We start from the raw sequence: 13,404 nt of genomic DNA, 5'->3' as shown, positions 1-13,404 counted from the left end.
AGATTTTTTAGTAATCTATTCTTCAGTTTAACAAGCAGCAGTGCTTTGACAACATAATTTGGTGATTCCAGGAATAAATTTTGAAGCATCTTGAACAGAGAAGCTATAACAAGCTTTGCAGTAGATCTAAAACAGCAGTTTTCTATCTTGAAACTGAAAGGTAGTTATGCAAGACAATTTGAGCTGAGAATCACAAATTTTGTAACATTTGCACATCCATACTATTTCCCAATTTTGACATGTAGTTTACATACATGGTACCAGCTTCCCTATAAGTACAACACACGAAGCTAGAAAGGCCAAGAGTGTCCTGAGAGATTACTAGAACTTTTTATCTCATTAAGATCCAATTTCCGACAGCAACTACAAATATATTAATAAATCCATGTATAAATCCTAATATGAATTTTCTTTTAGACATCCAATACATAATAACTAGCTCTATATTGGAAGTTTTTGACATTCTATGAGCCCATGTGCAACATTACAGGTTAGCCATTAGAGTCCACCATCCACTAGTAACAACTCCTTGAGGTCATGAAAATGCATTCATGCATCATCTGTCTTGATTTATACATGATAATTCATCAGAAGAGTCTAGGAGTAAAGTTTGAAAGCAATAGAAGTTACAGAAATATTGGAAGAAAAAAAACCTGAGCATTATGGGTACACAAAATACGTGATTTCTGGTTCATCAGGGGACCCAGGATAGCATTCTGTACAATCCAGCTGGCTACTTGTGTATCGACAGCACTGAGTACATCATCGAGCAAATATATATCAGCACCATGATAAATAGCCCTGCATATACTTAAAAATGTCATCTTACACACTTCAAACTGTCTCACATGGATTACACAGATATGCCTCTGAAACAGAAGATGCTACCTCGCAAGTGCCAGGCGTGCACGCTGTCCACCTGATAACTTTACCCCCTTCTCCCCAACATGTGCATGATCACCTCCAACCATTAAACTAATATCAAAATCTAGAGCACAGGCACGAACTACATCATTATATCTGTTACAATGTGTGAATTGAAGGTTCAAATGATCAAGATTGCAAATAAGAAAATCATATATAGCAAAGCTAAATAATTGATATCAAAATATTCACTAGCCAGCCAGAAAGATATGGTTCTTATGTATCCAGAAAGCAGATGTAAAATTTCAACTCCTTGCAAACCTTTTTGCAATATATTGTTTTCCAAACAAGATATTGTCTCGAACTGTTCCTGATAGAACCCATGGAATCTATAATCAAGATCATTTAACGAATATCAGCAGAAGTATTTGCTTCATATTTTCAGAATAATGACATGAGGATATGCTATACACAAAACCATTGAACCTGTGAAGCATATGCTACCGTTCCACGAGAGCATATTGAACCATGGACAAGCTGCATCTCTCCTAGAATGGCATTTAGTAAAGATGACTTCCCAGAACCAACCTGAATAATGAGACAATGTGGCCCTTGTTTATGAATAAAAAGTGAATTAAAATTGACAGCATGAAACCATAGAAAATCCATTCATAACCCACTACTTCCTAACTAATTAGAAATATCACCACTTAATTTATCCTTTTCACCCAGAAAAACCAAAAAAACAAAATTAATATAGAACAAGATAAACTGACAGAAAGCTGCATAAAATACTAACCGAAAATAGTCTGAGACATCACAAACTTACAACAGTAAATTTGACAGAATAATTCATAGCAAAAATAGGGAGCTTGTAAAAGTGGAAACTATTTAATCAACTGGTAAAACAGTGAACAAACAAATGTAACAGAGTAAGTATAAGTAAAGAGAAATGGACAAACTTGTCCTATTGAGAATATGTACATATGTTCAAATGCATTTTTAAACATGCATAGGATACCTTTTATGAAAATATGTAGTAGGGGCATAGTTGTAATTGTAATTAAATGTAAAAGTGCACAAATAAATGCCACTTTTGGGCTTACAAGCATAAAAAAGTGTGCACAAACAAAGAGCCATTTATGGGCCAATACAAAACAAGATCACAAAGCTAGTAATGGGCAAGAACAACAACATAAAAAATAAATATATTGACAAGGAGAGTGCTTGAGACAAGCATCACATGTAATATCGTATGTTTTTATACTGTGTTAAACTTTGAAATTTCTGAAAAATTGGCCGTGTTGTAGAAACATCGGTAAAATGCCCGATGCTAGATTAGGATATTTGAGTTTGGGTTTAGTTTAGGTCTCATTTACAAGACCTAAACGAGCCAACTGAAATGTGATAAAAACTTTTATTTTTGACCTTTAAAATCAAGCAAAATTCAAGATAAATATGGGTTAAATTTAGGCGAAATTCCGAGGCAAAATTCGAGTTATATATCATTAGATGCGCCTCAAAATTCTGAGTTCAACGATATTTTATTTTTCTGAATTCGGCCTACAGTTCGCCCAAACATCATATTTTTTCAAAAAAGGTTCGTCTCGATGGGACCGAGTCTGGGTTGAATCGAACCGGATCCAATCCGTATGGTCTAAGTTAATATGGATCTTGACTCATTTCAAAACCAATATTAATTAGGATCTGATCCAGTTCAAGATCCATATGGATTTTGGATATAGATCTAGATTCAAAATCCAGATCCAGCGAAATTAAAGTTTTAAATTTAAAATACAAGTTTAAATTAAGAAAATTTAAAGTTAAAAAGACCCCTAGAGGGATAAGACACCTTCTGGAATTTTTTGGATAATTACTAATTTATAAATAATTAATTATTTTAATATTAAAATTACTAGATTTCAAAAATTTGGGAGAGGGTGATTGAGTCTAGGTTGAGGAAGGTTGTCATGATATCGGAGAATCAATTTGGTTTTATGCCTTGAAGATCAACTATGAAAGCTATACATCTTCTTAGACAACTTATTGAGAGAAATAGAGAGAGGAACAAAGATTTGCATATGGTTTTTATTGATTTGGAAAAGGCATACGATAGAGTACCTAGGGACGTTCTCTAGTGGACAATGATGAAGAAAGGTGTTTCTCTCAAGTGCATTAGTATAATTAAGGATATGTATGAAGGAGTAGTAACCAATGTCCGCACTTGTGGAGGGATGACAACCAATTTTCCTATAACGGTTGGGTTACATCAAGGATCTGCTTTAAGCCCTTTCCTATTTGCTATAATAATGGATGAGCTTATGAGATCAATTCAAGAAAATGTGTCATGGTGTATGTTGTTTGCTGATGAAATCGTTTTGATTGATGAGTCTAGAGCTGGGGTTAATGCTAAGTTAGAATTATGGAGACAGACATTGGAAGCAAGAGGTTTTAAGTTGAGTAAGAGTAAAACAGAATAAATGGAATGTCGGTTTAGTAAGCAACGAAGTAGTGATGGGAGTGTAGTGAAGCTTGGTGAGCAAGAAATACCGGTGGATGATTGTTTCAAATATTTGGGATCTATCATTCAAAAGTATGGAGAAATTGATGGAGATGTAAATCATAGGATAAAGGTTGGGTGGATGAAATGGAAAAGTGCAACTGGAGTATTGTGCGATCGTAGAATGCCATTGCGGTTGAAGGGAAAGTTTTATAGGACGACTATTAGGCCCGCTTTACTATATGGTACAGAATGTTGGGCTGCCAAGAGACATCATATTCAAAAAATGAGTGTAGCTGAGATGCGTATGCTTAGATGGATGTGTGGAAATACAATAAAAGATAAGATTCAGAACGAGGAGATACGTAAGAAGGTAGGTGTTGCACCCATTGAAAATAAGATGAGAGAGAATCGTTTACGGTGGTTTGGACATATTCGGCGAAGGCCTAATGATGCTCCAGTTAGAAGGATGGAGAAATGGGAAAATATATTAGTTAAAAGAGGTCGGTGTAGGCCTAGGAAGACTTGGATGGAGATGATAGGAAAGGATATGACTGCTTTGAACCTCACCGAGGACATGGCATTGGATAGAAATGATTGGAGGAGAAGGATTCATGTGGAAGACCCAGATTGATTTTCTTTGTTGGTTCATATCGCCAACCCCAATTGTTTGGGATGAAGGCGTTGTTGTTGTTGTACTAAATTTCAAAAATTCCAGATAAGGTAGTTAAAAAGTAATTAGGGTTCTCTAGAAGAGTCTTGTAGTTACTATAAAAAAAGAAAAAAAGAAAAGTGGTAAGTGTTTGAAAGAGGAAAGAGTTGGAAAAGTCAACAAATGAAAAAAATGTAGAAAAAATTAGGAAAGTAGGTTGGAGATAGAATTCCATATGGAAATTCTATCTCCATCCCTCATATGATAAACCCTAGAGGGGGTGGTATCACCCTCTAGAGACCCTCTCTAGTATATAAACTACAAAAAAAGAAAGAAGAAAGAAAGAAAGAAAGAGAGGGGGAGAGAGAGAGAGAGAAGAGAAAACGTGGGAGAGGAAGAGAAGAGAAGAGAAGAATAAGAGGAAAAGAAGGAGGAGAAGCCTTCTTCCTCTCCGGTCATCCGAGATTTTCCGGTCGTTTTTGAGCTTCGAAAAAGGTACGGGTTCCTCTCTCGACTCGAACGGGAAGAAGTATTGTAAGTAAATTCTATGTAATGTTTTTCGTGGAAAGGGAAAAGAAAGAAAGAATGAGAATCCAATTTAAAATATGTAATATATGCATACATAACGTTACAATGGTTATGTTTCTATATATTTATATACATATATGCATATGAGATGACGTCTTGTCGTTCCCTACCAATAGATGTATATATATATATATTGATATATATACGTCTATGCGTATATATATTTATATATACATGAAATAAAAATACAGAATGACAATGCAGGATGTTGATTTTTGTGAACATAATGGAATCTATCCCACTGTTCAAAAGGGCAAATCTGGACAGATCTGTCCCACTGTGCTTGTGGACAGATCTACCGATTTTAAGGGGGTGCACAGATCAGGTCTAGATATGCGTATTGATGGGTGCATGTGAATCCAATGTTAGATCCCCCGCATGCTGTTTATGATAGTCGAATATATATATATATATATATATATATATATATATATATATATATATATATATATATATATATATATATGTTCCTTTTCTGTCTTCTTTGATCTGTCATATGAAACGTGCTATTAAGATACTGTCTATCGAATGGGTTTCCTGTGAAATATCATATTGAATGCTTTCTTTTTTTTTTGTACTATGCGTGACGTTATGGGGTGCTAATCAGACCCGAAAACTGACTGATTTCGGGTGCTGATCAGACCCCTGTCAGGCATAGGGATGGGTGTTGATCAGACCCCTGTCATGCGTAGGGATGGGTGTTGATCAGACCCGAAGAATTGACTAATTTCAGGTACAGATCAGACCCAAACTTTGTGCAGAACTGAGTGCTGACCAGACCCGAAAATGTACTATGTTCGGGTACTGGTCAGACCCAACATATATGGGCAGATCCTAAAGATGTTAAGCCCAGCCGACCAGAAGTCGGCTGGGCAATTTCTAAAACTGCTGAGTCAGCTGGGCAGATTCATAAACTAGTACGCCCAGCCGACCGCAATCGGTTGGGCAATTGTCAAAAAATAAAAAAAGAAAGGCTATATATATATATATCCCATGATTAGATGCTTAGATTCATACATGTTAAAAATCCAGATTTATACATGTCGAATGTTCAAATTTATACATGTCCCATATGCTGATTTTTACATGTTAAATATTCAAATTTTTACATATTACATGTTCGATATTCAGATTTACACATGTTACATGTTCATATTTTTACATGTTGAATATTCAGATTGAATGTTCAGATTTAGGCATGTTGAATGTGCAGATTTATGCATGTTGAATAGTCAGATTTGTGTGTTTTCGCCCATGTCCTAATTATGTATTTTTATGATTGAATTGTTATGCATGTTTTCATGTGAATGTGATGCATGCTTTCATGTAACTGTTAGGCATGTTTTTTTATGTGGCTACCATGCTAATGTTGTCCTGTGCATGAGGGCAGCATAAACGTGGGCTCGGTATGTTTTGAATGATATCCCGAGCTTGCTTAAGGCGGCAAAATTAGTTGTGCTTCACATGTGCTCATAAAATTGAATACATTGTTAGCATAAACATGCATATTATAAACACATGAATTTCGAGGTTTGTTGATTGTTGCATCAACATAGTCATGAGCATGCTTGAATGATATGCATGATACAAAATATGAGAACAAGATATATGTTCCAAGCGTGTGTTCATATGCATATGAAATTATTATACATGTACATTCTTATTATGTGTGCATGAATTTGCATTTGTGAGCATGTTGAATAATTGCATAAGTTGCATGCTCATTGTGGTTTTGCATAAGGTGCATCAGTGGTCTAATGTAATATCTCGTATTTTTACACAGTTAAATTGGAGATTTTCGAAAATTTGGCTAAGTATAGAAGAAAAATCGGTAGATTCTCGATTTTAGGCCGATGTTTTTGAGTCTGGGCTTGGCCTAGGTCTCATTGTCAAGGCTTAAACGAGCCACTCAAAATGTGAGAAAAAGTTTTATTTTCGACCTTCAAATTCAAGCGAAATTCGAACGAAATTAGAGTTATTTTCAGGCGAATTTCGGAAGCGAAATTCAAGTTATATATAGTTGGATGCGTCTCGAAATTCTGAGTGTAATGATATTTTAATTTCCTTGATTCGGGCTACGGTTGGCCCGAAAATCGCATTTTTTTGAAAAAGAAGCAGTTTGTCGGTTCAGATCCGAATTTGGATCAGAGTGGATTTGATCCAAATTAATATGGATTTGGACTCTATCCAAGACCCATATTAATCTAGCCCAAGACCCATTTGGATTTTTGAGATGGATTTGGATCTTAGATCTAGATCCAGACCAAAATCCATGCCCATCGAATTTCCAAATTTTAAATTCATTAGATAGCTTTAAATTGGAGTTATTTAGTGTTAAGAAGTCTTTTATGTTATTAAAATAACCTTTGGAAATTTCTAGATATTTATTAATTAATTAACAATTAACAATTAATAATTAATTAATTAATCAATTGATTTCAATTTCGAAATTTGATTTAAGTTTTGGTTTAGGACTTTAAGTAGAGCCCTTAAAACCATGTAAAATCACTTAAGAAGTGTTTTAGTTCAATACAATAACTTTTGGAAGCTTCTAGGTATTTTTTATTTATTAATAATTAATTAACTAATTAATTAATTTCGAGATTTATTTTTTTTAGAGTGTTTAGGACTCTTTATAGAGCCCTTGTTCATGCCTTAGAAGCTTTAAGAAAGACTTTTAAAAACACTCAAATTGGAAAATTCAACACTTAGAGAGTTTCGAAAAAATCGGGAATTTGAGTGAAAGAAGAGAGCCATAATGGGCTGCACTCTCTTCTCCAGCCCATCTAGAAGGGGCGGGAGAAGGGGGGGCATCCCCCCCTCTTGGCTTATTTATAAATAAAAAAAAGGAAAAGAAAGAGAAAGGGAGAGAGGGAAAAAATAAAAGAGAGAGAATAGAGAGGAAGAGGAAGGAGGCTCCTTCTTCGATCGTCCAGTGTTTTCCACCATCGTTCTTGTTTTCTTTTCAATTCATGATCAAAGTATGGGTTTCTCTCTTGTTTCAAACGAGAAAAGGAGCATGGATTTGGATTCCATGCAATATTTTGGTAAAAATACATAGAAAAGGAGTGGATCTAGATATTTACTCCAATTGGTGTTTGATATCCCTCTTTTTCGAACTTTATTTTTGAAGGAAATTTATATTTTTATGCTTGACATCGTGGAACCCTAAATCGGGACAGATTTGCCATGTTTGAAGTATGTGCAAATCTGGCCCAGATTTAAGGCACGTGAAATCTGGAAATTTTAAGGCAAAATCGTGGAGTGCATGTATGTTTTTGTGTAAACAAAGGATAATCATTGTATTAGCATATGGTTTGCTTTATGAATCTGAGTGTACGTGATTCCAAAGGTGAGTATACGTGCATACCTGTAAACAACCTGCTTGTAAATATGCATACCTAATGATAAGGATGCTTATGCATGATTATGTACATTTGAATTCATGAAAAGCATGTGGACTAAACATCACTGCACTCATGTAAATATGTTTTGAATATATATATATATATATATATATATATATATATATATATATATATATATTGTGCAAGCTTAAAGGCCTAGATCTGTCCATGTGCATGTTAAAACATATGTAATAATACCATAATACCCGATAGGGGTATTATGGTCATTTCACAAAGTACCCCATAGGGGTACTTATTTTGTTTCTCGTATTTCACTATTTTTTATTTTTCTTTTTAATTTTATTTTTGTATTTTTTGGATACCGAAAAGGGGCCCCACAATGGAGTCGTTGGGGCCCCCAACGGTCACATATGTGACCGTTGGGGGCTCCCAACGACTCTATTGGGAGCCCCTTTGGTCTCCTCTTCTTATAAATAGGGGGAACCCCCCATGTATGTGGTATTGCTCTTGAGAGCTCCTCTTCAATAATAGTGATATTATTTTTCATGTGTGTAGCCTTTTTATAAGGCCCTTTGTATATCCCTTAGTGGATTTTCTCTCTTGTGCTTGTTGCACTTGTCCGTGTGGGACACAGTGAATGCTTTAGCATTCTTGGTTACTTCCGCTTATTTCATTACATGGTATCAGAGCCATAAGATCTTCTAAAGGTAAAATCTTGTCTCTCTCTACTTCCTTTCTTTCTCACATCTTCCTTGTGTAGCAATGGAAGTCAAGATCGATCTATCATTCAAACTCAATGGAAAAAATTACATGATGTGGGCATCCGCAATGGAGAATAATCTCAAAAGCAAGAAGCTTTGGGGTTATGTAATGGGAACCGTTCCGGAACCCCAACTTAAGCTCACAAAGATGGAAGGAGATCAAGAGAAAGCACTTGAAGACGATGCTCGTCTCAAGGCCATTGAAGATTATAATCATCAAATGGAAGATTGGGAGAGCAACCATGCAAAAATCCTAGCATGGTTTATGAATAATGTCGAACTTAAGGTATGTGCAAATATTGCAAAATTCCGTCGGGCAAATGAAGCTTGGTTTTTTATGAAGGGTATGTTTACCCAAAAGGATCTTGCAAGAGCTTATTTCTTGCAAGAAAAAGTAAGAACCACAAAACAAGGAGACATGAGCATACAAGATTACTATAGTGCTCTAAATCCTTTGTGGGATGAATTGGCTCTTTTAGAGCCTAAATGGGTATCTATGGAGGATGTGGTTCTAAGACAAAAACAAATGGAACAAGATAGATTGTTTCAATTTTTATTTGGGCTTCGTCCCGAATTTGAACAAGTGAGATCCTCACTTCTCCATAGATCCACGTTTCCTCCCTTAGAAGAAGCTATTGCCGAGATTACTCAAGAAGAGACTAGGCATAGCATGGGTAAAAGCATAGAGGAAGTTCTTGCCGTATCTAAACCCGGCAATCATGTTAAAACATACAAACCACCTCATTTTGGTAAGCAAGGGAGTGGTGGAAGAAAAATGATTATATGTCACCATTGTTATGAGCCGGGACATATTAAACCCGTTTGCCCAAAGCTAAATGCAGCATTCAAGCCAAAGGTGGCTTCCGTTGAAGAATCCACCACCAAAGAAGATGACGGCAAGAACGGGGATCTCAAAGATACTCTTGGACAAATCTCCTTGGCTCTTCAACAAATTTTAAAGGTCACTTCTTCCACCTCCGGTGCCGCCATTGCCTCATCATCACCTCCCGGTACGTACTCTTGGATTTTAGATTCCGGAGCTTCTTTTCACATGACCCCTCATGAAAATGCATTAACCAATGTGCACACCAATTCAAAAATGTCTTGTGTCTCTACGGCCGATGGAACTTTTCTCAAAATAAATGGTGTTGGAACTCTTGATTCTAAAAATGTTCAAATGTTCCTTGTACCAAAAGTTAGAATAGTTCCAAAATTAAATCTTAACCTCTTTTCCGTTTCTCAAATAGCCGACCATGGATGTGAAATATCTTTCTCATCCCAAGGGTGCTTTGTGCAGGATCTCCGGTCCGGGAAGCGGATTGGGCAAGGCCATATGAAGGGCGACCTTTATTTTATGGATAATTTAATACTTCCAAATACCTCATTTTGTACTTATGTCCAAGACAAAAATATTGAAACTTGGCATAAAAGGCTTGGACATCCAAGTTACTCTAAAATGTATCTTTTTCCTTTTGGACACAAGTTTTGTAAAGAAAAAGATATCAATTGCAAAGATTGCATTTTTGGCAAAATGAAGTCTACTCCTTTTCCTATTAGATCCTTTGTGACAACAAGACCTTTTGAATTGGTGCATTCCGATGTTTGGGGGCCATCTCCGGTTCTATCTAAAGGTGGTTATTCATATTATGTTACTTTTATTGATGATTATACTAGATATGTATGGATTTATTTTCTTAACTTTAAATCGGAAGTTTTTAACTTCTTTAAAGAATTCCATGCAAAAATTCAAAATCAATTTCAAAGTCAAATATCCATTCTTAGATCCGATTCGGGTGGAGAGTACTTATCAAATGATTTTCAAGCATATCTAAAACAACATGGCATTTGTCATAAAAAATCTTGCCCAAGAACTCCTCAACAAAACGGTCTAGCGGAAAGAAAACATAGGCATATTTTGGAAACCACTAGATCCTTACTCATTTCTAAAAATATTCCTAAAAATTTTTGGGCCGAAGCCGTGTTAACCTCCACCTACTTAATCAATATGATGCCATCTTCAAAATTGAATAATATCTCTCCTTATGAAAAACTTTTTAATATGACACCCGACTATAATCGTCTTCGGATTTTTGGGTGTAAATGCTTTGTTCTTTTACATAAAAGAGATAAATTGTCACCTAAAGCAATAGAATGTGTATTTTTAGGATATGGTGAAAATCAAAAAGGCTATAGATGCTTTGATCATAAAAACAATAAGTTATTTGTCTCCAAAGATGTAACCTTTTTAGAAGATGAAAATGGATTTGACATATTGGAAAAATCAAATGAAATTGATTATATGTTTATCAATGATCTTTTAGAAGATTCAAATGATGACTCTTTGAGTCATCCGGAAATTTTAGAAAATACTCATGATTCTCATGATGATGATGTATCACCAACTAATGGTGACAATCTCCAAGTATACACTCGGCGTGAGGAAGCCCAACCTATTAGTGCTTTAGAAAAATTCTTGCGGCTTAATGAACCCCTAGAAGAAACCTCCCTTAGGCGTTCTTCTAGAGAATCAATTCCACCTAATAGGTTTGTCTCATATGAAACTCTTTCACCTAAATATAGAGCTTGTCTAATAGCCTTGCATTCTTACTATGAACCCTCCCATTATAATCAAGCAAAAAGTATACCTCATTGGGTTGAAGCAATGAAAGTTGAACTAGATGCTTTAAATAAAGCTAAAACTTGAGAAATAGTTCACCTTCCTCCAAATAAGAAAGCTATAGGATGTCGATGGGTCTACAAAGTCAAAACAAAAAGTGATGGTTCCCTAGAGCGCTATAAAGCTAGATTAGTTGCTAAGGGATACTCACAAGAATATGGCATCGATTATGAGGAGACTTTTGCTCCCGTGGCTCGCATGACAAGCGTTAGAACTTTAATTGCGGTAGCATCATCTAAGAAATGGCCTATATTCCAATTAGATGTTAAAAATGCCTTTCTTAATGGTCAGTTGAATGAAGAAGTATATATGGACCCTCCGCCGGGAATCAGTGTTAATCAAGGTCAAACCCTTCGGTTATTAAAAGCCTTATATGGTCTTAAACAAGCCCCTAAGGCTTGGTATGATAGATTTAGTGCTATCATGTTACAATTGGGATTTCGCTCATGTTATACTGACACTGCTCTTTTTGTTAAAAATGCAGGTAATAGTATCATCATCCTTCTGCTTTATGTTGATGATATGATCATCACTGGCAATGATGAAAGCTGTATTCTTAAAGTTAAAAATATGTTAAAACATAATTTTGATATGTCTGATCTGGGTTTTCTCAGGTACTTTCTTGGTATAGAAGTTGCATACTCTCCTCGAGGGTATATACTGTCACAGATGAAGCTTGCTGCCAACATATGTTCCAAATCTGGGATTTCAGATGATAAAAAGGTGGAGACTCCCGAGGTTATCAATGCTAAACTACGACTGGAGGATGGAGTTATGCTGGATGATCCTACGCCCTACAGGCAACTCATAGGCTCCCTCACCTATCTGACTATCACCAGGCCCGATATTGCTCATGCTGTGCACTCTGCAAGCCAATTTCAGCATGCTCCTACATCTGTGCATATGAGTGTTGTGCTCCGGATCATTCGATATATTAAAAATACTTTGACTAAAGGGCTATTCCTATCCTCAATCTCTTCCTTAGATTTACTAGCTTATACTGATGCTGACTGGGGAGGAAACCCAAATGATCGAATCTCAACTACTGGCTTTTGTGTGTTCCTAGGAGATTCGCTAATTGCTTGGAGGTGCAAGAAACAGCAGAAAGTCTCATTGTCTTCTACTGAAGCAGAATACAGGGCTATGGCAACCACTACAATGGAGCTGGTGTGGCTTCGAAGTCTTCTTCAAGATATGGGAGTCGAAATTACCGGGGCTTCGAAGCTTTGTTGCGACAACAAAAGTGCTATCTACATTGCCAGCAACCACACTTTCCATGAGAGGACGAAACATATTGAAATGGACTGTCAGTATGTACGTGATGAATATCTTCGTGGGACAGTAACACTGCCATATGTCACTTCAGAATATCAACTTGCCGATTTCTTCACCAAAGCCCTGCCTGCTCCTCGCTTCTTGTTCCTCCTTGGCAAACTTTCGGTCATTCCCCCGTAAAGTTTGAGGGGGGGTGTTAAAACATATGTAATAATACCATAATACCCGATAGGGGTATTATGGTCCTTTCACAAAGTACCCCATAGGGGTACTTATTTTGTTTCTCGTATTTCACTATTTTTTATTTTTCCTTTTAATTTTATTTTTGTATTTTTTGGATACCGAAAAGGGGCCCCACAATGGAGTCGTTGGGGCCCCCAACGACTCTATTGGGAGCCCCTTTGGTCTCCTCTTCTTATAAATAGGGGGAACCCCCCATGTATGTGGTATTGCTCTTGAGAGCTCCTCTTCAATAATAGTGATATTATTTTTCATGTGTGTAGCCTTTTTATAAGGCCCTTTGTATATCCCTTAGTGGATTTTCTCTCTTGTGCTTGTTGCACTTGTCCGTGTGGGACATAGTGAATGCTTTAGCATTCTTGGTTACTTCCGCTTATTTCATTACAGTGCATTGCATGATCAGTTTATGCATATATGAAGATTAACTTAGCATGTGAAATTTTCAGTCATGCAAATTTTTAGATTTTGCTGTTGGTATT

General features: G+C 36.2%; 1 protein-coding gene across 9 annotated transcripts in view; it reads right to left on the bottom strand.

Moving 5' to 3' along the window:
- Positions 1-13,404, bottom strand: part of ABCC13 (multidrug resistance-associated protein 11) — a 255,662-nt gene that overhangs the window by 78,721 nt on the left and 163,537 nt on the right. For 8 of the 9 annotated variants that reach the window (XR_016430764.1, XR_016430766.1, XR_016430765.1 and 5 more), the window contains 4 exons: positions 1,351-1,452; positions 1,186-1,253; positions 889-1,020; positions 654-801 (listed from right to left, as the gene is read on the bottom strand). Coding sequence is in view for 6 of the 9 variants with exons in the window: in XM_089998956.1 (XP_089855082.1) it covers positions 654-801; positions 889-1,020; positions 1,186-1,253; positions 1,351-1,452 (450 nt within the window). In the remaining 3 variants the exon portion in view is untranslated. The remainder of the gene's footprint in view (positions 1-653; positions 802-888; positions 1,021-1,185; positions 1,254-1,350; positions 1,453-13,404) is intronic. The other variant, XM_089998958.1, reaches the window with a different exon arrangement.

The sequence above is a fragment of the Nuphar pumila genome, chromosome 3, assembly GCF_984573655.1.
Source record: "Nuphar pumila chromosome 3, dmNupPumi1.hap1.1, whole genome shotgun sequence".
NCBI classification, from domain to species: Eukaryota; Viridiplantae; Streptophyta; class Magnoliopsida; order Nymphaeales; family Nymphaeaceae; genus Nuphar; species Nuphar pumila.
The sequence above is the reverse complement of the archived record's forward strand: the minus strand, read 5'-3'. Positions and strand labels throughout refer to the sequence as shown.